This window comes from Drosophila ananassae, chromosome 2R (assembly GCF_017639315.1).
Source record: "Drosophila ananassae strain 14024-0371.13 chromosome 2R, ASM1763931v2, whole genome shotgun sequence".
NCBI lineage: Eukaryota > Metazoa > Arthropoda > Insecta > Diptera > Drosophilidae > Drosophila > Drosophila ananassae.
The window spans coordinates 12,280,897-12,303,820 of NC_057928.1; the positions used below are offsets into that span (position 1 = coordinate 12,280,897).

The 22,924-nt window shown below is 45.9% G+C and overlaps 6 protein-coding genes across 7 annotated transcripts; 2 read left to right on the forward strand and 4 right to left on the reverse strand.

The window, feature by feature from the left end:
• The first annotated feature begins 3 nt into the window (after positions 1 to 3).
• LOC6506507 (uncharacterized protein C3orf38) lies at positions 4 to 1,565 on the forward strand. Its single transcript, XM_001957714.4, has 2 exons — positions 4 to 317; positions 377 to 1,565. The coding sequence occupies exons 1-2, from the start codon at positions 191 to 193 to the stop codon at positions 1,111 to 1,113; spliced, it is 864 nt and encodes a 287-aa protein (XP_001957750.1). The 5' UTR covers positions 4 to 190; the 3' UTR covers positions 1,114 to 1,565.
• LOC6493438 (serine/threonine-protein kinase PRP4 homolog) lies at positions 1,128 to 5,585 on the reverse strand. 2 transcript variants are annotated; one of them, XR_001408905.3, is made up of 10 exons: positions 5,409 to 5,585; positions 4,925 to 5,323; positions 3,798 to 4,857; positions 3,491 to 3,739; positions 3,187 to 3,419; positions 3,015 to 3,123; positions 2,415 to 2,951; positions 2,116 to 2,343; positions 1,632 to 1,683; positions 1,128 to 1,270 (listed from the first exon to the last, which is right to left on the reverse strand). XR_001408905.3 is itself a non-coding variant. In XM_001957713.4 (8 exons), exons 1-8 carry the CDS (start codon positions 5,423 to 5,425, stop codon positions 2,140 to 2,142), a joined length of 2,808 nt encoding a protein of 935 aa, XP_001957749.1. In that variant the 5' UTR covers positions 5,426 to 5,585; the 3' UTR covers positions 1,754 to 2,139. The 2 variants fall into 2 exon arrangements, 1 of the variants encoding a protein (XP_001957749.1); XM_001957713.4 differs by lacking the exons at positions 1,128 to 1,270; positions 1,632 to 1,683 and having other exon boundaries at positions 1,754 to 2,343.
• Positions 5,586 to 5,778: 193 nt separating this feature from the next.
• LOC6493437 (THO complex protein 7) lies at positions 5,779 to 6,917 on the reverse strand. The gene is made up of 3 exons (XM_001957712.4): positions 6,761 to 6,917; positions 6,574 to 6,697; positions 5,779 to 6,519 (listed from the first exon to the last, which is right to left on the reverse strand). The coding sequence occupies exons 1-3, from the start codon at positions 6,768 to 6,770 to the stop codon at positions 5,835 to 5,837; spliced, it is 819 nt and encodes a 272-aa protein (XP_001957748.1). The 5' UTR covers positions 6,771 to 6,917; the 3' UTR covers positions 5,779 to 5,834.
• A 134-nt stretch (positions 6,918 to 7,051) lies between these two features.
• LOC6506508 (F-box/WD repeat-containing protein 7) lies at positions 7,052 to 14,916 on the forward strand. Its single transcript, XM_001957711.4, has 8 exons — positions 7,052 to 7,249; positions 9,507 to 10,703; positions 10,760 to 12,529; positions 12,591 to 12,772; positions 12,835 to 13,060; positions 13,122 to 13,332; positions 13,395 to 13,566; positions 13,630 to 14,916. Exons 2-8 carry the CDS (start codon positions 9,546 to 9,548, stop codon positions 13,739 to 13,741), a joined length of 3,831 nt encoding a protein of 1,276 aa, XP_001957747.1. The 5' UTR covers positions 7,052 to 7,249; positions 9,507 to 9,545; the 3' UTR covers positions 13,742 to 14,916.
• Positions 14,917 to 15,051: 135 nt separating this feature from the next.
• On the reverse strand, positions 15,052 to 18,583 carry LOC6493436 (kinesin-like protein KIF23). Its single transcript, XM_001957710.4, has 6 exons — positions 18,407 to 18,583; positions 17,586 to 18,347; positions 16,973 to 17,522; positions 16,590 to 16,911; positions 15,977 to 16,524; positions 15,052 to 15,919 (listed from the first exon to the last, which is right to left on the reverse strand). The coding sequence occupies exons 1-6, from the start codon at positions 18,415 to 18,417 to the stop codon at positions 15,449 to 15,451; spliced, it is 2,664 nt and encodes an 887-aa protein (XP_001957746.1). The 5' UTR covers positions 18,418 to 18,583; the 3' UTR covers positions 15,052 to 15,448.
• Positions 18,584 to 18,762: 179 nt separating this feature from the next.
• Positions 18,763 to 22,146, reverse strand: LOC6493435 (sulfide:quinone oxidoreductase, mitochondrial). The gene is made up of 8 exons (XM_001957709.4): positions 22,011 to 22,146; positions 20,905 to 21,310; positions 20,299 to 20,404; positions 20,009 to 20,233; positions 19,752 to 19,952; positions 19,487 to 19,696; positions 19,236 to 19,422; positions 18,763 to 19,173 (listed from the first exon to the last, which is right to left on the reverse strand). Exons 2-8 carry the CDS (start codon positions 21,039 to 21,041, stop codon positions 18,860 to 18,862), a joined length of 1,380 nt encoding a protein of 459 aa, XP_001957745.1. The 5' UTR covers positions 21,042 to 21,310; positions 22,011 to 22,146; the 3' UTR covers positions 18,763 to 18,859.
• Positions 22,147 to 22,924: the final 778 nt, after the last annotated feature.

The following is a 22,924-nucleotide window of genomic DNA, read 5'->3' on the forward strand; positions in this document are numbered from 1 at the left end:
ATTTCCCTTATTATTCTCCGCATAAACGCCATTCACAGCGAAACGCATTCACCTAATTTTCACTTTCCTTAGTGTGGCAACAATGGTGGGACCTTACCTGGAGGGACCAGCTGTTCAAAAATATATATAAGCCAGCCAGGTAAAAAATTCCTGCAGCTAATAATAAAAAATAAAAAATAAATGTGAAAGAATGCCTGTCTTGGATCACCATAAAGCCGGTCTCCGAGATTTGCTGCAAACTGAAAAGAATACACCAATCCTCCTCCAGCTTTCCAAAAGCACCACCAAACATGTCTTCAAAACTGAGGATCCTTCAGGTGAGTGCATTTCGAATTTGTTTTAATTTCATCAGAGGTTTATTCAACTTAACTTACAGAGGCCCTAGACGTTCTCGTAACACAGATCGGCGACACTTACAAGTTACTTTCGAAGCGCTCCATCTCCAAAGAGATACTGTTTACGTACCTGAGCACTAAAGATCCGGGGGTGACCACGGATTTCACGAAGGCGGACCTTATAACTAAGGTTATCAGCTACTGGGATCAGTGCGTTGTGGCCACCATACCACAGAATACCAATGGCACAGTTTCTATCAGCGAAAACAAAAAGGAAGAGGACTACCCGATCCACACGATTGCTCGAAAATTTGGAGAGTGGTTCTTCGAAATCTTTAACAAGGATAACCTTCAACTGGTGGACTTGTGGAGTGACGCTACTCTGAACATGACCATCATAGCCAGCGATGGCGTAAACGAGCTTGAGTGCTCCACTGCGGCTGAAGTCATAGAAGCTCTATCCAGCGCCAAGCAGCAATTTGGATTTCACTTCAATCCGAACCTGACGCACAATGGGATTCAGGGCCGCATGGATGCCTACGGTCATGTCGTGGTACTCTCCTGCGGCACACTGCACACGCAGGACACCTGCGTTGGCGTCTTTGAGTGCGCCTTTGGCCTAGTCCGGGATCCCCACTTGGACAACAACTGGAAGCCCAGGCACTTTAAGTTCCTGCTGAAAAGCGCCCAGCAGCCTCCTGAACTCCACAGTCTCGGTTCGAGCGAGACCTTGCAGGCAGCCCTGGAGCTGCCGGTGCCGAGCGAAGATCTAGAATAGCCTCACTTACCTGGCCATGTCAATGGAGATGCGAGGAGCGCCCAATGCCCTAACGAAATCAAGAAAATAATAGTTAAATGTACTCACGCGGTCCAGCAAGCAATTAACTCTTGGAGCCGCAGACGAGAGTGGACTCCGCGGGTCTCCGTCAAAAAAGCTGCAAGGTTAAAGATAATTAGTTTATGGCAACAACTATGGACTGTGGAATGAGCTTACACTGGGCCGAGTTAGTGGCCAGTGCAAAGCTTATACACCCAATACTTTCTTCGACTGGCCGAAGCAGGCATTTCTTGCAGTGATATTAATTTTAAAACATTTCAAAAGTCAGATTTCGTATACGAGTACGTCACAAATGATATTAAATTGATAGTTAATAGGTTTAGTTGTAAGTTTTGATGTTCAGACACATTTTATAATGTTCTAAATAAAAGAATTTCAATTTCTTAAACTATCGGAAGGACTAATTGAGTTTACAACTTAATGTTAACCTCTGCAAGGGTGTGATTAACAATTATTACCAGTTGAGTGAGCCCCATGGCCAAGACACGCTCTTCCGTTAACAGCGGCACACTGAAATAGTAGTACACATTAATTAAAAGTTGATAGCACAGATCGAGAGAGAGAGAAATGGAGAACTAGGATTATGTATGGGTTTATATATATATATATATTGTGTGTGGAAAATCGGTCACATGCATTTCATACAGAGTGGCTTTAAAATACTTATATACACGCATGGTACACACACGAATAACAAGTTTCGGAACATTTTCTAACTGAAAAAGCATTATTAGTTTAATTCGGTTTTCAAATCGCGCCGTACAGGTAAAAAAAAACCAAAACCACCGATCTTATTTACATCGCCTGAATAGATGTACATATAGGTCGTGTGATTTCTAGATGAGCGTGTTATCCGGTATCGAACGAGTATAGTAACTAGTCTATAACTAACTCGCGAGTTGGGCGTATCAGTTATCTTACAAGCTAGCAAAACAGATTTACGTTTATTCGACGCCGTAGACTGCTCTACATTTTCTCCTGAATGAAAGGATGCATTAGTGCCTGGTTGAGCGAAATCCGTTTCGCCGGGTCCAAGGCGAACATATTCTCCAAAAGATCTTTCAGCTGGGTCACCTTGCGGTGCTGATCATCGGGTAGGTTTTGATCAGCGATGAGTTCCTGTTGCAAACTCCTTGAAGGTTTAATGACCGGCATCACAACAATCTTTTCCTGTAATATTAATAAAATGCATTGTGTTATGAGGGGTTGAAATTCCTCCTCCTTAAAGTTCATTAACCTACCCGTTCAGTGAGCTTGTCTATTTCGTGGTACAAGAAGTTGCAACTCTGATCGAAATGCTGTTCTTTAAACTGGCCCTTGCGCACAATGCGATTCGGAATCTTGCCCTTCACATCCATGAAAAACTTGAGCATCTGGTTGTTGCTCTTGCCACTGTACAGGATCTTCCCCGTGTACAGCTCGTAGATGGTGCAGCCGGCCGACCAGGTGTCGATGCCATAGTCGTACGGTATTCCCAGGATAATCTCTGGCGCTCGATAGAATCGCGACACAAGGTATGGGGTAATTTCGTTGTCACTGATGCCCGATGCAGATCCAAAATCACACAGCTTCAGGATCAGGTTGTTCTCGTTTACCAGAATGTTGTCCGGTTTGATGTCAGCATGCAGAATACCAGTCTTCTTCAGCAGTTTGAGCGCCAAAAACAACTGCTGCGTGTAACTCCGCACGGCCTTTATGTGCAAGCCCACATTCTTGCCGTATTTCTTGAGTACCTCGCGGAGGTTCATCGCCAGTGGCTCAAAAACCATACAAAGGTGCTATAGATATAGAAAGTAGCCTTAGTATTATCATAATTAATAGAGTATTAACTTTGAACTAACCTGCTTGTGAAAGAAGTGGCGGTATAAGCGCAGACAATGAAACCGATCCTCCGGATCAGCGTCATTAAGTTTTTTGAGAATTTCCAACTCGCGCAAACCCGTTTTATGCCTGTTTTTAAATTTAATTAATATATTAATGAATAATTTAATAAAACTAATATTAGTTACTTACATTATCTCGTTGTTTCGAATGATTTTGATGGCTACATTGGCCTGCCCGCGAGCCTGATCTCTGCCGCGCACAACGTTACTGAACACGCCTTGACCAGTGTAGCCATTAACCAGGTATCTGTTGTCCAGAACCTCACCAATCCGAACCCGATAGTAGCCCTCGGCATCGTCCCAGTTGTCGGTGAGGGCGGGATTCTCGTGTTGGTGCTTATTTTGGACAATTGTGTTGGGAGACTGCGAAAGGAATATAAATTAATATCAGATCACATCCAAAAGGCTCAGACATTTACAAGCCTGCGACTCACATCGAAATTGGAATCCACATCCTGGTCAGCAAACATGTCCCATTCATTTCGCTTCTCCTTACCGGCGTCCTTGCTGTTCTTCGCGTTACCCGAGTTATCCAGCTGCGGCTCGTCCTTAGGGGGAACCGCATCGGAGAGAGTCGGAGTGGGAGACCTAGCCGGTCTTTGGGATGACCCTGGCGATGTGCTTCGCGACTCGTAGGAGTTGGAGTTCTGTGGCGTGTGGGATTCCTGACCAGAACCCAGTTTCTACAAAAACAGAGCTTAGTTTACACCAGAACCTTTACGAATTTGATTTTGAACAAACCTTAAGGAGTTCTTCGCGCCTCTTCCGCCGCTGCTCGATGATACGCTCCTCATCGTCTTCGTCATCGTTAATGTCAATGTCTAGGTTGATGTCCTCGTCACTGCTCTCCTTGTCATGCATCTTCTGGCCTTCGCTTAGCGAGCCCTTATAGCGATCACGGTCGCCGACCCCGTTGTCCCCACCACGACCACCACCGCGGCCCCGATCGAAACCACCACGGTCTCGATCCTTTTGGCGCTCGCGCTCTCGGCGCCTGTCTGACTCCAACTTACTACGACTGTGAGATCGCTGACGGTTCGGCCTACCATCCCGATCCCTAGCGCGTCCCATACGCGACTCGGCCGCCGGCTGCCTCTCCGCTCCTCGACGATCCCGCTCCCGCTCCCTGTCCCTATCGCGATCACGGTTTTGGCTGTGTTCGCGCCTCTCGCGCTGCTTGTCCCGGTTGATCTCTTGTCGAAGATCCTCCATGTTCCGGTTGCGACTGCGGGGCCTAGGCTGCATCGGAGGTTGTTCTCCTCGGCGACGGGGTGGGGTGCGGCTGCGAAGGCGTTCCCGTTCTCGTTCCCTGGAGCGACGCTCTCTACGGCCGTGCGAAGACTCATCACGGGTACGACTTCTGGGCGCTGCCGTGGCCGGGGAAGGGGATGCGTGGCGTCTTCGCTTCTCGGGTGTGGGCGAGGGCGTGCGCTGTCCTCCGCTAGAATCATCCAACAATATAACATCGGATTCATTTGAGTTATGCTTGCTAGACTGTTTAATAATAGCGTGTTTACTAGTTGCAGTGGCCAGCGGCGCTGCAGACTTGCTGGCGGCTATGTGGGGCTGCGCTGCATGGGTAGCCGCCTTGGCCACAGGTTTCCCCTGCTGGGAAGACTCCTGCTGGGCTTTCTTCGGCGTCTGGCGTTGGTGGGGTGGCTCGGTCATCTCCTCAGCCTCAGGGTCCGACATATAGGCACCAAGGCGGGCCTGCAGCAGGGCCTTTTGTCGCATCAAGTCCTCCAAGTTGAGCTCATCTTCTATAATCGGCGAAATTACAGGACTGGCCACATCGACAGGGCTATCAGGAAAGGATTTGGAGGACTTCAATTATTTGAATCTAATATAACCCCCCCACTAATACTTACACATCGCTCTCGCTGCCGGAGCTGGCAACCTCCAGAACAGGCAGCACTTTGTTCTGTATGGTCTTGGTAATCTCCTCAACTAAGCTACAGGGATCCGTGGGCAGCTTTTGCTTAGCAAGTCTTAAATCGGAACCATTCCGACTGGCCTTCTCCATAATCTCCGTAAACTTGCTGCTCAATGAGGCATTACGTGGTTGCTTGACCGTCGCTGTTTCCGGCGCCTCCGACTCGGAGGACTCGCTTTGCCGGTGAAGACGTTTCTTAGCCTTCTTGTGCTTCTTGTGAGCGTGCTTTTCCTTCTCACTCTTGCTGGACGAGGACTTTTTGTGTTTCTTGTGCTTCTTTGGCTTTTTGTGCTTGGTCCGTCGTTCCTCCGACTCGCTGTTACTGGAGTCATAGCTGGAAGGGATGAGTGGGGGAGTTGCGAGGGAACGGAGTCAATACATACACGCACGCTGAATGTGTTTCACAAAATGTGACTTACCTTTTATCAGTCATCATTGCTAGGTGTTCTCCAGTCGTAGGTGAAATTAGCGGCCTAATGGTGCGCTTCTCCAAAGACTTATCTTTATCTGTTACAAATTTGTGTAATTTTTCCTACTTTTTTCCTTTTTGGTTGCTTCTAGTGTGACCGCATTTGCAAAATATACCAGCCAGAAATACCTGCGCCTACGTATGGTATGTTTCATTTTGAAAAAAATATTACATTTTTGTTATAAAATAAAATTAATAGTTTAAAAAATAAATAAAATTAAGAATGATACAAATAATATTTATTTCTTTTAAAGGTGTATGGAAATGTAATCAATTTTTATTATTATTTTATCACAGAATAAAAAAAAAATTGACAGATATAATGTAAATATTAGTTTCGCATTTATTGTTATTCAAATGATGGGAATCCTAAGACCTAACTAGCTACTGCTACATCCACGTCGTGCTCATCTTTATCAATGCTAAGTTCCAGCACAGTATCCTCCTCAACGGACATGGCTTTAGAGTCCTCCGTAGACACAGATGGATACTTGGGCTCCCCACGAGCACCATCGAACTTGGTGGGACCGCTATTGTTGAGATCGTCGTCGTCGTCGCTCACCTCCATGATTCCGTTGTCGTCCAAGTCGTGCCCGGAACGGATGTCGCTTTCACTGACCGTCGACGAGGCCGAGGAAGAGCTGTTATCCTGATCCAGCTGCTGTTCCAGCTCGTGGATGGTGTACATGAGCAGGGTGAAATCATTACGCCGCTTTTGGAACTTTCGCTCCATCTTCAACTTCTTCTGCACCAGGTCGTCGATCTCCCGCCGAATGGTCTCGATCTGACGCTGGGTGCCATTCCTGTCCGGTTGGTTTTCGATGAGCTCCGCCAGCAGATCATATTCCATTTTGTTCTTCCTTATCTGCTTGGCGGTGATAAGTTCCTTTTTGCTGGCCTCGATTTCCTCCCGGGCGAGCACGATGCTCTCCTCGTGCTGCTCCACCAGACGACTGTAGTTTTCTGTTTCTGCGTTGATCATCTGAAGCGTTTGGACATTTTTCATCGCCGTCAGCTTGCACTGTGCGAACTGGGCCATCAGTCGGTCGTACATCATCTGGCTGCACGTTGGAAAAATATTAAGAAATGGCAATCAGGATATGGAAGAATATTACCTGGCCTCCGGCGAGTCGTTTTTGGAGTTGGCCCACTTGAGAAACTGCTTAAGCAACACATTGAGCCGTCGGTCCTCGCCAGTTCCATCGCCGTCAATCAGTAGCCGCTGCTTTATAATTTCCTCTGTGGAATCAGGCATTTAAAATATTCTAAAAATGTAAAAAATAAACAAATATATAAACCCACCGTCGTTCATTCTCAGGCCGTATTGAAAAAGTGGTGCCAGATGTTTCCTTGCCGGCTTGGCGTTAAAAAAAATACTGTATCTCGGAAAAAATGGTATTTTTAAATTTTTAATTCCAAATTACATGAGATTTTCTATATAAAATTTAAAATATTTATTGAATTAGAAAATTTAATATATAGTTTTTTAAGGGCATACAATTAAATTACATTTTATTTTAAATTTCAAGGCTGTCCTTGCCACATATTTTTTCGACTTTTTTTTCGATTGCTATCGATATTTGGAGCTTATCGAATTTAAAAATTTTGACAAAATTGCGTGAGATGTACACACTCTTCAACAAATTTCATTAAATTTGATCCACCAGTTTTTTTTTCGCTACAAAAATCTGAAAACCGCATTCATGTATCCAACAATTGGATAGACAGTGCAACAGTAAACAGAAAAGGCGCTGGGAAACGCAATTCTCCGAGGAGCAACGGCCCTAGAACGTATGTGAAAAGTTCGACTGACTAACGAGTTTGCATGTGTGCGTGTGGGGCTATACGCAAAAAATTGTACACGCGTGAAAAAAGTTAAATAATTAAAACATCCGCCACATTCGGTGGGCCCAATAACTGCAATTTAACTATTGGAATAGTTGAAAAAAACATCCAGGCATTACTGATATAGTAGCTGCTCGTGACATTTGCATCGGTGGATGTATGGATGTGTGTATGTGCGTCTCCGTGTCTCCGTGTGTGTGCTGGTGTGTGTACAACAATGTCCGCATTTTCTTTTGTTGTTTGCCCCACGAATTATCCGTCCTCCTGCTGCAATGCAGGTGCAGAAAAGTGGGGTTAGGGCTCAGTAGGCCCAAGGAAATGCACAATAAATGCAAAGAAAAGTCTATTTTTGGTTGAAACATAACCATAGTACTGCCCCATTATTCATTTCATGTGCGTGCATGCGGTTATGTGTGTTTGTAATGGTTATGACGACTCCACCCGAGCTGAGCCAGAACGGCCATGTAGGCTAGGCTCTCGACTATGTGATATCCGGTACAAAGATATCCGCCACTGCCCCTTCCTGTTCTTCAGGTTCCACAGAGCTACTCTTCTTAAAAGGTGTTCAAGAGGCAATTATTAATTTAAAGCTCATTATCCTGCAGGTTTTCCTACAACATAGTCCTACACCTCTGTTTCATCCTTAATTCTGATCAAAAATCTATAAACTTTGTAGAACTTAAAACACTTTGTTCTAGAAACATGCTCTTAGAGGAACTCTATGTCCTTAAGGAAGGAGTATAACAGTTTTGTTCTTCAGCGCATATCCTTCAGAGGACAGGTAAACGCAGGGAAAGCGGAGACTTGGATGACGACCCTAAAAAACGTTCTTTTTTTCGGGAGGTCAACAGCCAATGGTCACAGAGGGATGTACATAAGGGAGGGCAGGGGAGGTTCTGTTCGGTTTTTGGGTAAAAGTAAAGAAAGAGGAAAAATGGACGGAGAATGCCTGCACATCTGATCTCTTTGCGAGTGATGCAACAGCAGGAGCACTGAAAATTCCTTTGTGATCTTCGCCCCTTTTGTTCGGTGATTTTCTTCTTCCATTGAATCTCTGCCTGCAGCGATCCCTTTTCCATATACGAGTTTCTGTACGAGTGTGTGTTCGTAGGATGCTGATGCTGTGACAGACAAGACCCGGACGAACAGTCGGGGTAGTCGGAGCTGCTGTCAAAAGTCTTTAGAGATGCGCAGCTGTGATCTCCCCAGTCACATAGTAATGAATTGCTTGTTTCAGGATCAGTATCAGGATCAGGATGGTCCACCACGACCTTTGGTTAAAATATTTCAGATTGTTTTAATAAATAATGTATTAGCCTATTATTCATTATGTTAAATATTTTAAATTTGATGTTAAATTTAAACTCTTAAATAATATATTTTTGGCATTAAAAATATGAAGAAACAGTTACTGCACTAATATTACTAAATAGAAATAAACTGTTACTGCTCCTTTTTCGCAAACTGTTACCTGGCCGTGACTTTCTCACGTGCTGATCATCACTAGAATTCAGCCAAAGCGGAGGGAAAAGATAGCGGCTGGAATTGCAAGGTGTACGTGATGTTGTTGTTGTTATTGTTGTTTGTGGTGCGGCTGCTGTGTATCTTTGGTGCTTCTTCTTCTTACGTCCGTTACTTCTCTCGCTCTTGTCGCATCTCTCCCCTACCTTGCCTTACCTCACCTCAGATCTCACAATACCTTTGCTGCTTACCTTCTTTAGCTCTCTACCTCTCCTCTTACCTCTTACCACTACCTCTCTCTCTCTCGTTTGAGCCTCAAGAGTGTCGTTGTGTTTGTTGTTGTTGTAATACCCGTTTCGTCTTCTTTTTCCCATTCTACTTCGCGCCGTTTTAGCCTCTTCCGCCGATCCGATGCACTTTTGTGATTTCCTTTTTCGAGTTTCAACGTCGGCGGCGGCTGCGCTGCGCTGCGGCTGCTTACAAAAATATTTCCCACTGATTTTCATTGCATTGCAGTTTTTTGTTGTTTTATTTCGCTTGTTGCGTGGGAATTTCGGTTCATCTTCAGTTCTCTAATCACAAAGGACCGCCTCAGACCTCAAACCCCAGAGCTCTCTGTGAGAATCACTAGTTAGGATTAGGACCTAATAGCTGTAAGAATTTGTGGATAAAATATTAAAAGAAATCAAAGTTTTGCCTAAAACGTCAATGAATTTAATTCAAAATATCAATTATTTTACAGGAGAGCGTGTTGTTCAGTTTCGGATGCCCGTAGAGTATTATGGAAAGAGGATGTCCAGCTGCTAGCAGTGATTTCGATACCGCCTCCATCTCCAGCTCCACCTCGGCCAGCAACCAGGCCACCACCAGCCGGAGAGCAGGAGCAGCAGCAGCATCAGGAGCAGCAGAAGTAGCAGCGGGGGAGCCCTGCCGAGAAGATTTCGTTGCATCCATGTCTAGACTGCAGGATGATGTTGAGGACGTACGCGAGTCGTCGAACACACAGCATGCCTTCGCTGTAGTTCTCGACGACGAGTCCAGCACCTTTGAGATTAGTTCTTCCAACTCACTGCCCACCAGTGCGGGAGCTGCGTCCACCGTCGGTGTTGTTGCCGTGGACGACAGCTCCTCCACGGACACCATTAACGGTGGTGGCGGAGGCGCTGGTCATCCCTCATCCAACGAACAATGTCAAGGTTTCTTCAACGAGGACCCGGACCCTCCGGTCGTATGCCTTATAAACGATGATGATGATGATGATGAGGACGATGCGGAGCCGGAGGAGGAAGAAGACGAACATTTGAACGAGGACGATGACGAGGACGTGGTGGACATTGTAGTGGCTGCTATAGACTGTCCCAATACATCACAAGTACCCCTAGCCGATGGCACCATTGTAGCGGCCGATGGTTCCAAGATCTTCCTCGAGACGCCAGTCGTGGAGGAGGCCCAGCCGCATCCCCATCCCGATCCAGCTGTCGCTCAGTCTGAGCTGACCGGTAAGCCGAAGCGTCTCAGCGATGAGTTTCTGCTCGGCGAGGATGCAGAGCAGGCGGATCAGCAGGCACAATCCAGAGGGACGAAACCAAAACCGGAGAATCCCGACACCACCTGCCTGCACGACCGGCTGATGTCGGTGCGGCTGAAACAGATGAGCCTCACGGCCAGCACATCTTCGAATCCAGCGCCAGCAGCTGTCTTCGCCGTTGGCGACATCGAGTCCATAGACCTCATCGAGCGGCGCGATTTCGAAACCGAGCAGCGTCTCACCGGCGGCATCATCCTGCGCAACACCTCCAAACTGAATCTAAGTCTGATCAAATCTATGGCCGGGGGACGAGCCACTGGGGTAGCAGCTGGGGGAGTGGCTTCGACTGCAGCGAGTAAGGACGACTGGCCCAGCAGTAGTAACGGCCGCACCGTTTCCTCGGATAGTAAAGTGAGTACAGACTCCCACTCCTCTGCTCTCAACTATATCATTTCTATCCCTTGCAGTGCACATATAAGGATCTGTCGACGACTCCAACCAGCAGCCGCAAATACACAAACAGCCGGCTCAGCAAGTCCACTGCCAAACTAAACCTGGGCTCCTCCCTCGGAAGAGAACCTTCCAGCTGCAGCCAGCACCGGTCCAGCTTCAGCCTGAATGCCAGCTCCAGTTCAACGTCAAAGTCAGGTCAGGAGTCAGCGGCCACCTCGACGGGAGCAGCCCGCACGGATGTGTATACCAACACCAACTCGAATGATTACCTGGGTGGTGCCCCGGGCACTTCCTCTTCCGCGTCGGCCTGCCAGCAGGAGGAGGAGGGATCGGCAGAGAGTGCCAGCGGCTCTGTCTCTTACAGTTCTGTGGCATCGCAGACCTCTCAGGAAGGCGGCTGTAGTCGCACCTTAGTCCATAATCAAGGATCGGCCTGCCTGGGCGGCGATTCTGAAGCATCCACTTCATCCGGCGCCGGAGCATCCAGCTCTTGCCATCGCTCCTCCACGCGCCAAGTGAATGCCAGTGCCCAGACGCAGGAGCGTTTTCTGGCGCGCGGCCAGAATTCAGGGGCAGGGGCTTCATCTTCGAATGGAACATCACAGCAGAGACGTCGCAATGAGTCCAGCGACGCCATCCACCTGGAGGTTCTTGTCGAGGAGGGAGCCAACGGCGGCGGCGGAGACAACAACCATGTGGAGCCCGGAGATTTCAGTGGCGAGGAGCCGTGGGCCAACTGCGACGAGGAGAACAATTGCTCAGATTTGGAGGAGATCTGCACATGTCAGAACGGAAACGAGATGAGTTATGGCGGCAGCAATGCCAGCCTGAGCGAAGCCTACGACCTGGACACCATGGATCACGAGGACCACAACCTTTCCCTGTCCTTTTCCGCTACCTCTTCGAATCCGGTTGGACTCGGCGACTGCTCGCTGAACAACCCCGTCTCGCTAGTCTCCCAGCAGCGCAAACGGAAGTACAACGAGGGCCGCCTCCTGGACGGCGGCGACTACTCCCTCAACATTTCGCCCAGTGGCGGAGTGGGCCTGAGTGCCGGGGTGGGCGACAACTGCCGCAAGAGAATTGCCTACGACTTCGCATCGACGCCACGATCCTCGCAGCATTCAGGGCCCACGGCGGTGGCTTCTCACTTGATCAATGCCTCGCCGGGATCGGTGACGGGATTGGGTCGACGTACCCCTAGATCCATGCCCACCCGTGACAATCCGCCGCCCGAACTGCCGCACTGGTTGGCCCAGTTCCAACGCTGGTCACATGCCGAGCGATTGCTTGCCGTTGACCGCCTGATCGACCACTGCGACCCGTCGCAGGTCCGCCACATGATGAAGGTGATTGAGCCGCAGTTCCAGCGCGATTTCATCTCGCTTCTGCCGCGGGAACTGGCCCTGTTTGTGCTGTCATACCTGGAGCCGAAGGATCTGTTGCGAGCTGCCCAGACCTGCCGCAGCTGGCGCTTCCTTTGCGACGACAACTTGCTGTGGAAGGAGAAGTGCCGCATAGCCCAGATCCTGGCCGAGCCGCGGAGTGATCGCCCCAAGAGGGGACGCGACGGTAACATGCCACCCATTGCCTCGCCATGGAAAGCAGCCTACATGCGGCAGCACATCATCGAAGTGAACTGGCGGCAGCGACCGGTCCGCAAACCGAAAGTTCTGAAGGGCCACGACGACCACGTGATCACTTGTTTGCAGTTCTCTGGTAATCGCATCGTTTCCGGCTCCGACGATAACACTCTGAAGGTCTGGTCTGCGGTAAACGGAAAGGTGAGTTGTTACCGGATACGGTTTTCTGAGTCAGATATTGATTTTCTTTCCACTTTCGCAGTGTCTGCGCACGTTGGTGGGGCATACGGGCGGAGTTTGGTCATCCCAAATGTCCGGCAACATCATCATCTCGGGCAGCACGGATCGCACCCTCAAGGTCTGGGACATGGACAGCGGCGCCTGTGTCCACACGCTCCAGGGCCACACGTCCACCGTGCGCTGCATGCATCTGCATGGCAATAAGTGAGTAGATTCTAGCAATGTCTTTTGGAAAAAAATGCTAATTGTATGAATTTGTCCTTCAGGGTGGTCAGCGGTTCTCGGGACGCCACTCTTCGGGTATGGGACATCGAGCAGGGTTCCTGCCTGCACGTCCTGGTTGGTCATCTGGCTGCCGTCCGTTGTGTCCAGTACGATGGGAAGCTGATTGTGTCGGGCGCTTATGATTACATGGTCAAGATCTGGCATCCGGAGCGCCAGGAGTGCCTGCACACCCTGCAGGGTCACACGAACCGCGTCTACTCCTTGCAGGTAAGCTCCCCGAAGCATGGAGGTTGCAAGTTTTCACTGATTATCCCCCAATCTGTTTCAGTTTGATGGCCTGCATGTGGTATCGGGCTCACTGGACACTTCCATTCGCGTGTGGGACGTCGAGACTGGAAATTGTAAGCACACTCTAATGGGCCATCAAAGCTTGACCTCCGGCATGGAGCTCCGGCAGAACATACTCGTCTCAGGAAACGCAGATTCCACTGTCAAGGTGTGGGATATCACAACCGGGCAATGTCTGCAAACTCTGTCAGGTAAGTGGATAGATTACTTGCTTTTCCCAAGAGCTTTATAATAATTCTACTGCCTCTTTTAGGAACCAACAAGCACCAGTCTGCGGTCACCTGTCTGCAGTTCAATTCGCGCTTCGTGGTGACCAGCTCGGATGATGGCACCGTCAAGTTGTGGGATGTGAAGACGGGCGAATTTATTCGCAACCTGGTGGCCCTCGACTCGGGGGGCTCCGGTGGGGTTGTATGGCGAATAAGGTGAGTCTATACCACCTCTTATGATGACCTATGATTACTGATTGCTCCTCTTTTTATTTTTAGGGCAAACGACACGAAACTGATTTGTGCAGTGGGTTCGCGAAACGGAACGGAGGAGACAAAGCTGATGGTCCTGGACTTTGATGTGGAGGGGGCTTGTGTCAAATGTTCATAGGAGAAACCGGGTATTCGCTTGTGCATTTGGTTGTGGGCGAGGCGACGGGTCAAGGACGAGGCAGTTGGCGAACAGCTTCACAGCTTCACAGCTTCTCTCATCCAAGCACACACAGAAGAATCACGGTAGAGCGGAGCGGATGTGGGGAATCCGCCACATAACGTAATGATGATTGCCTTGCCAACAAAATTGCAGCTGCTCACACATACACCACACACACACACACACACAACACACACAATCACACACAACCTACACACGCAGAAATTATCATTAGGATGGGATGAATAGGAGGGTCGGGTCGGGTCGGGTTATTGGGGTGTGGCTGTGGCTGTGAGTGTGAATTGTTAATATCTTTAATTTACGTTGCTTCATAGCCAAAATTCGTTTTCCACCGTAGAATAATTTGTCTTATTAGTTCTTTGCACGATAATGGCGAGTCGATTGAATTAATAATAATAATATTAAGAATATAATACTAATTATACTATCAGATTATACAGTTTCAGATGCAAAATAGATTGCAGAGCCTGAGATACAGAGAGAGAGAACATTTATGAAAACAGAGCTTTATATTGATTAAATTGTAATTTGTTTAAATGGAATTCGAGGCGCATTGAGATTTGAACGATGTTGAGTTAAGTTGCCGTTTATTATGTTTAAATTGGTGGTTTTGTTTCCATCCCACATGTTTTGTTTATGCGAGTGTCCTTTGTGCGACATCTCGCCAATCTATATTAATGTTCTGATTGTTTAATAACATTTGATTTTGAACTTTCGTTTAGTCGCTTAGTTAGCGATAGCGAGATTGGCTTCCAATTCATATTCCAAAATTTCAAAATTCCTCATTCGCCAGGAACCTGCCACAATTGCCGTACGAGCGTAGCATTAAGAGTCATCTGCAGTACTCACTGAGCAGCAGCAGCAGCTCACACACCCACACAACAAATGTTCAGAAGAAAGCAGCAGAAGCACTGCAACATTACACACACTATACACACACACACACACACATGTGACATCATTAAGCGAACATATATTTTAATTATAGACTGATTTATTAGTAATTGAAATTAATCTACAAATATGTATGTGTAATGGTACCGTATGTATTTCAATAAAATTTATCGGTTTAAGAATAAATCTGAATAAACGCAGGAATAATAATAAACATAGTTAAAACCAGTTTTGAATTTTTGGTTATTTAATTGGATGTAGAGTGTCAGCACTAAATCTATATCTATACTTACAGTAACTGACTATAAGAACTACTCAAAAAATTGTTTTCTAAATTCTTTCATGAGCATTTGTCTTTTATTTCATTTCATTAGTGGACTGCTTGGAGATTCCTCCGAAAACAACAAAATATTCAATACTTTAATAAGGTATTCTAAGCGTAGGCCTACTGGTCGACATTGCTTCCAAATTTTCTACTTTTGTCCTCCACGATAGTAGCCTCCGGTTACCATCGATTCTAGAGTCATAGAAAATTGTCGGCAGCGAGGTTATGAGTTCACGGATCGGGGTTATTTTTATACAGGATAACTTTTCTTTTAATTATGTTATTTAAAAAAAAATCACTTCATTGCGATTCAACACCGACACCATAACGGGTGAGTAATAAACTTAAATTTAAACTGAGAAACTAAAGATAACTAAGTAACTACGTGTGGCATTTAACTTTAAGAATTCATGTTGAAATGCGGTTTAGATCTTCGACTTCTTGCTGCTGTGCCCCTCGATGCCGAGGTTGCAACGAGATGCTATGTCCTGGTTCGAGGTGACTGTGCTGGGCACTGGCCCGCCGCCCAGAGCGGATATGGTGCCATTGCTCGGTCGCTTCCGAGTGGGCGAGTGCACGGGTGACTTTTGCTTTAGGCATTCCACGTCATTGAAGACGACCTGTGCCCCGCCGCCACACGTCGGAATCACGTTGCCCTTGTATAGCTTGGTCTCTACATCGCCGTCGGTGTCCGCCTCCTGGGACACCAGGCAGTACTTGTTAGCTCCGTGGTTGGTCAGCTCCTTCATGTCGGTAAGCTTCGTCACAGACTTGCGGTTCTTCAAAAAAGGCTGCATTATGGTGCCGAGAGGCACTGGATTAGCGGCCCTGTGCTCCAGCCACTTGTCACCGGCCGATCGTGAGCGTCGATGACGAATGTTAGCAGCAGCCACGCCCTGTTATTTAAAGAATTTATAATTCAAATCTTCAATTAAGTTAAAAGTAATACTTACATGTCGAGGCGTGGCATAGACGTCTGTTCGTGTAGCCGGCACCGATGATTCTGTGCGGGCGGTGAAGGTGCCACGATCCTTTTCATTGAGAATATCCTCCGAGCTCTGAGATCGGGGCAGACTCGGTAGATCCTCCGACTGCAGGATGTTCGAAACCAGGCGTAGTTTCTCGTCTTTGATGCGCATGCGTTCCTGCAACTTGGCTCGTTGCTCGCGAAGCTTCAGTTCCAGCTCCCGCTTGTTCTTGTCCGACTCGACAGCCAGCTTGGAGCTGAACTTCTTCTTTTGCTTCTCCTTCTCGTGCTCCTTTTGGGTGAGGAGGTTCTTCTGTTCGTCCAGCTTGAATGTTAGCTCCTCGATCTGCCTGTCGCGCTTGCTCAGCGTGTTGTTCAGCACGTCGATGGAGCTCTCGTGGATGCGCACCTTCTTTTCCAAGGCGGCACTACGTTCGCGTTCTTGCTTGTAGACAGCTTTCAAGGAGGCGAGCTCCGTCCGCAGTTGCAGGTTGTCTCTGTCCAGGTTCATCAGCATCTGCCGGAAGCTGTCACCTGTATTTTTAAGCATTTTTCTCATTCAATTATTTAAAATTAAAAATATTTAATCGCTAACTCACACTTTAGATCCAAATTGCTGCGCAACTTCTTGCGTTTTTCGATGCGCTGCTCCAAATAGTGCATCAACTCCTTAATCTTAAAGTCCGCTTCTGGACTGTCCATCTGGTAGGAGGGAAAGTCGGGACCCAAGCTGTAGACCAGGCCCACATCCACCTCCAAATCCTTGGCCTCGGGAATTCCCAGCTCGTTCAGATTGTTGACAGCAATCTTGAACAGCTTGTTGGCCTTGCGTCTGCCCGGCGTGAGACCCAAATCCGGTTTTATGGGCGTGGCCCTGGCTATTTGCACCTCCTGAGTCATCTCGGCAAACTTCATCACTTGCTGCAAACAGGATTCAAATGTAAGAGAAGGTGAAGCTCACTAAAGCGAGAGAATCCTTTACCATATTCTCATCATAGTCCTCGACCCTCGGATTGATGCACACAATCATGGACACCTGGCCCTCGCCATCGAAGTAGTTCTTAAACATGTGCGTGATCTTGGAGTCACGATAGGGGATCTTCTTGGGCGCCATACCACTGGCAGCTGCCTGTTGGTTCTCCCGCAAGTACTCTAGGCAGGTTCGCAGCGTCATTAGTGAGTTGTTGATGTTTCCCGCCTCGCGGAGTCTGACGCCAGTGTTCTTGGTCCGCGAGGAGCGTTCGCTGCCAGCTAGATCCACAAGCGACAACTGGCTAACCGTGATGTTCTGCTTATCCTGGACCACATTTTCGCCCTGGCTGTCGGTGGGCGCCTGCACCAGTCGGATATTGAATACCGAGTGACTTCGACTGGATTCGGCGTTCAGAACGGTGTGACCCATGCGCTTGCGCTTCTGGCCCATTTGGAAGACCTCAAGGGCCTCTTCCACAGTTTTCACCTCCACTTCTGTCACGCCATGCACGAACATATGACGATTGGCATCCTCGCGAATGATTTTGCTCTGCAAAGTCCTGAAATATAACAAGAAAATTAGTAAAAGCACGTATTTTTCAAAAATTTGATGATTAACTCACTTCTGTATGCCCGAATCTTCCAGCAGATCATACACGCTGTTGTTGTAAATCTCAATGTAGGTAACAAACACCGAGTACATGTTATCCTCGTCCAATCCCAGCAACGGCGTGGGCTCTACAGATGCCTGCGAGGCGATCTCAGGGTCTGAATCCTTGTGTCGGAACGCAAAGCGGCCGGCTCCTGCAAAACGCTGATTCATTTCGTGCTGCCGCTCTAGAAGTGCATCCTCCTCGGAGAGAATTTCAAAGCCATTTAGTTTGTCCGGCTTGAACACGAACTTCTTAGCCTGGTAGTCGGATATGGTCCGGAAGAGGACGTCCAGGCAGCGTGGCATGACTCCACGGTGACGCAGGTTTCCCGTCATGGTGTAGGTCTTGCCACTGCCGGTCACTCCATATGTGAACAGGAGACTGTTTCGTCCTCTGAGGAGATTCTCCACCAGCGGCTGGGCCACTGATCCATATACATCCTGCTGCGAGGCATCCGGCTGAAAAACGTGTTTGAAGATGTACTGGATCTCGCGCTGGCCGCTGTTCTGTTGTTTGTGATGCAGTAGCTGATCCTGTGGGTTGAGGCAAATCGTTGTCGAGTTCTTCACTCGCAAACATGTGAGATCCGCTTCAGATTGGAGAGGTCGCACACGGCAGAAGACATTCACGGGATCCCTGGCTTTCTCGGAGGTCTCTCGCCGTTGCGGTTTGTCCGTATTTTGTGGGTGCGCTCTTGGAGTTTTCGGGACGACGCGCATCGGCGTTCGGGGTCTATTAAATGTTATTTTAGTTGCTGGCACAAACCTTTTAAATCCTGGCATTCTACTTACACTGCTTTCATGTTTTATTATTTTCTTTGCTACTTCTTTCAGATCGACGAATTCTACGCAGTTTATTTATGGTAAATAATGTCTTTTTCAGAGTTCGTTATCTTCAAATTTCCAGCGCCAAGCGACGCCACGCTGCGGTTTTAGAGTGACCAAAAAATACATATTTATATATAAGAAACACGTTTTCCAACACCATTTCAACGCTTTCCAACACTAAATTAGTATTTTACATGAAAATATACCAAATGTTCGTTTTGACATAGATCGTTGAAACGTATGGTCCCACATACAAATTTAAAGTATGTTTTAAAAAAGATAAAGTTTTCTTAATCTTTTAATTGATTTTTTATTTTAGTTTCTCTAAATAAGGCCCATTTTATATTCGCCTTTATTTTTTTCAAATATATAAAGAAGTTTATTTATTCATACATTTTTTTATAGTTAACAGTAAATTTAGTTTTTATTAAACTTGAGGATAGAAAATAGTTTCCGTACCAAAGCCGGGCCATTCCAGTAACCCTTCAACATTACCTCCCAATAAAGCAGCGGCATAAATTCCTTCTTCATAAGGAACATTGTGTATCTTTCACGGGCCTGGTCCAGTGGAAAAGTCTCCATCGGTGTCAGTTTGTAGTCGAATTCTGCCAGGATGCATTTGCTGTACCCAGTAACAATGGGACAGGAGGAGTAACCATCGTAGCTATCCTTAGGGTTCTTTCCCTTAATCACAGACATCAGATTGTGAAATACAACAGGCGACTGGGCAGCTAGAAAGTAGTGTGTAGTTTTAATATTTTTATGAATTTATGTTTTGGAAATACTTTTGTACCTGCTGCGGCTGCAGTTTTTGAATTGGGTGAGGAAGAAGAGTCCCCGATTGCGAAAACATTGGAATACTTCTTGTGCTGCAACGTCGCACCGTCCACGTCAACGAATCCACAATCCCCAACTAATTCCTTGCATCTCACCAATTCATCCGGAGCCGTCATAGGTGGAGTAACGTGCAGCATAGAGTACTACGGGAAACGCAATTACTTAGTCCTATAAAAGAAATACTTCCACCAGAACTATCGTATTCACCTCTGTCTCAAAAAACTTTCCTGGATTTTTGAGATCCTCAAATACGGCGACATTATCCTTGGACTTAACCTCCACCAGATTATAGTTTAGATTGACCTTTATATCCCGTTCCTTGACAACCTTCCAAAGGGCTTTGGCGTAGTGGGGTACTCCAAAAATGTTTGGAAGAGACGTATTGTAGATGATATTAACATCGTTCCTGCGGCCCATCTTTAACGTATAAAATCGTATGAAAATATAAAACCTTAAAGAGACAACCACTTACCTTTCGGAAGTAATGATCTGATATGTAGGCAATTTTCTGTGGCGCTCCGGCACACTTAATGGGACAATTGGGAAAGGTAAACACAGCGTTTCCCTTCTTTGTGTTTTGAAGGACCTTGTACACATTTTCCACATATTTGGGAGAGTAAATGGAGCAAACATTGCTACCCGGGGTCTCCAGGGCCTCTACTAGCCCAGGGACCTAAGCGGAATACGTCATTTTAGACATATATTTAAAATATTAATTTAAATTTTCACCTTTTCGTACTTTAATTGCAGTCCAGTGGCAATGAGAAGAAAGTCATACTTGATTGTCTTACCACCGGAAGTGCAAACTGCATTATCGTTTGGATGGAACTCTATTGCCTTTTCCTTAATCCATTTGGCCTTCTTCGGGAGCACATCACCCATTTGCTTGAAGCATTGGTCCAGACGCTTCATACCTCCTCCAATCAACGTGAGCATTGGTTGATAATAGTGTTTCTGCGGAATCATTTTCAGGGTTAACTTTTTTTTACTAAATAATTGAGTTTTGGGTAATACATTACATCTTCTGGCTCCAGGACTATCACCTTGTTGCTGCCCAGACTGTTGGATAGTTTGGCGGCCATGGCGCAACCACCACTTCCTCCACCAACCACCAGGACTTGACATCTAAATATTTTAGATATTTTGGTTGGTTCAATAGAGAAATTTTAAAAAATTTATAATAATTAGAGACGAAAATTTTTTATTTCTATATCCTCATTCTTAATGATGTTGAATTCAAAGCTTGTTCTGCTTAAAGTGACTACTTTTATGATTTAAAAGATATTTTAATGCTATCCTTTTTTAATTATAATTAAGTAAAAATCCCCCGAGAATCATAAAATATGATAGTCCATATTTTATGCTTTCCTGGAAGTAGAAAGTGTCCCTGGGGTCTTATCTGACCCCACCCCTTCAAAAATGGAGGGCAAAGCCAAAGCCATGGCCAACAAGTTAGCACTACTTTGTTATCACCTTTTTAATTAGAAATGTTTGGTGCCAAGCAAGGTCCGGGTGCCTGAAGTATTCTAATCGAATTTGTTTGATAGATATTCAGCAAAGTAAACACTCTCGAAGCTCTATAATTACCGCGAAATCGCAATATTTTTGCACAGAAATATACTTACTCTTGCCTTTCATTGTTTACACGCGTGGTGGAGAGGTATCTGGTCAAGGCGGTTGATGGAGCTGCCAGGGCGTGGTGGCTTGGCTGGATCAACAGCTTCCAGCAATGGTTGATAGCCCCCGGGAGTCGATGGTTCATTGTATCAGGTGGCGCAATGGGGCGATCGCAGCTGAAAAATTGCAGAGAAGAGCGGACCGCGAGAGCCGGCGACAGTTGGATGACTGGTAGAGCCGGGAGATTGCCGCAGAAATAAAGCTTTTGGTGGGGGCTATTAAACTGGTTACACTGAACAAATATATTATGGCTTCTGTACGGAGGTGCTTAGAATTTTAATTGGACTCCAAAATATTTTATGGCCGATAGGGATTACTCGGCTCTGAGCTCTGCTTCACATTTCGAAGTAGTTTCTGCAAAAAAAAACACAAACCAGGGCGGTAATCAGATACAGTGTCATTATATTACATATCATTTTAAACCAAACGATCATTTTCGATCGAGTGTGGGGTCTTAAGAAAGCTTTCCCAACCGATAACTTACGATTCTCCTACAGTATGGTAATTAAAAAATTTGTTAGGCCTATGGGCAGCTAAGTAAGTGTTAGTTTTGAGAAACAGTCTCTCAAAAAATTAAAAGTCAAGTCAAGCTTGAGCCAAAGAAACCTGTTGCTATACACAGTAATATAAAATGTAACCCTATAATTTACTAAATTTTTGAATATATAAAAAAACCTCTTCTTTATATTATTTTTCTATTTATATAAGAAATCAGATTAATCAGGAAATCGTAAAATATTGAAACAATCCTACAAGTCGCTCACAATTTTTTTCAAGTACACAATCGATTTAACCTTGAAAGAAGCTTTCTTGAAATGGCTTTTTAATCAGCTGTTCCGTGGGGCCTAAAGCTTTTGGTACTAAAAAATAATCTTAAGCTTTAGATTACGCGTGTGCTTGGACCCCTTAATCTTTGTGTACAGTAGAGACTCGGCACAAAGAACCTATGCGATCATGATCTAAAATTAAATATGACTTCAAGGGGGGACTTTAGCCGTATGGTTCGATCGAAGGTTATTCGCCCCCGTCGGGTTGTTTATTTTTAATGGTATACCTATCGGGGCAATCGCATTGCAGGCCAAGCTAGTGCTCTGTGTGAGAATTTCCTTCAAGGCAATCAACATTCTTGCAACAATGAAAGGAGAAACGATTAGCACCTCTCTTCTCCTCTCTAATTGTTTCTTTTTAAGCACATTCAGGAATATAGGAAGCCTTGGGCCTTTTTGCCTTAAGAAATATACATGAAGAGCTACATAAAAGTATGGAAATAAAACTGGTTTAATTTTGAAGTCGGGAAGTGACAGTATTTTCATAAAAATACTGATGACTTTATAAATTTTGAATTTTTGGTCCTTAAGTGTCATTTTTTATAATATTTTTTTTTGTTAAATAGTCCTTAATCCTTAAACCATATGTTTTCTAATGCCTTAATCCTTTTCTTTTATTATTTTCCTGATTATTAAACACAAAATATCATATGCCATTCATTGTCCCTTTCCCCATTAAGTATGCAATACTTATTTTCTTTTGTAAGTTTTCTCGCCATTTTTAGAAAAAGATTAAAGTTGTTCAAAAATTATACATATATTCTTAGTCTCTATTGACTTTAATTAAAAAAATTATATAATTAATTGATAAAAGCTTAATGAAATATCATTTAATATTACATGATTTATAAAATACCCAGGTGGAACCTCTAAGGGGACTTTCCACAGAATCTATACAGAGATCGGAACTATTTCCCTTTAAGTATGTGTCATATCCAGGGATTTTCCATGGCCCTCAGACAGATAGATAGACGTGCATCGATTTCTATATAAAAACTATATGCTATGTGTGTGTTTGTATAATTTATATATAATTTCGTATGGTCGTGAAATGATTAAGCGGCAATGTTGCCAATAAGTTGGCGGCGGACATGCGACATGTCACACGCCACGAGACGACAACTGTGACAGTAGCGGCGGG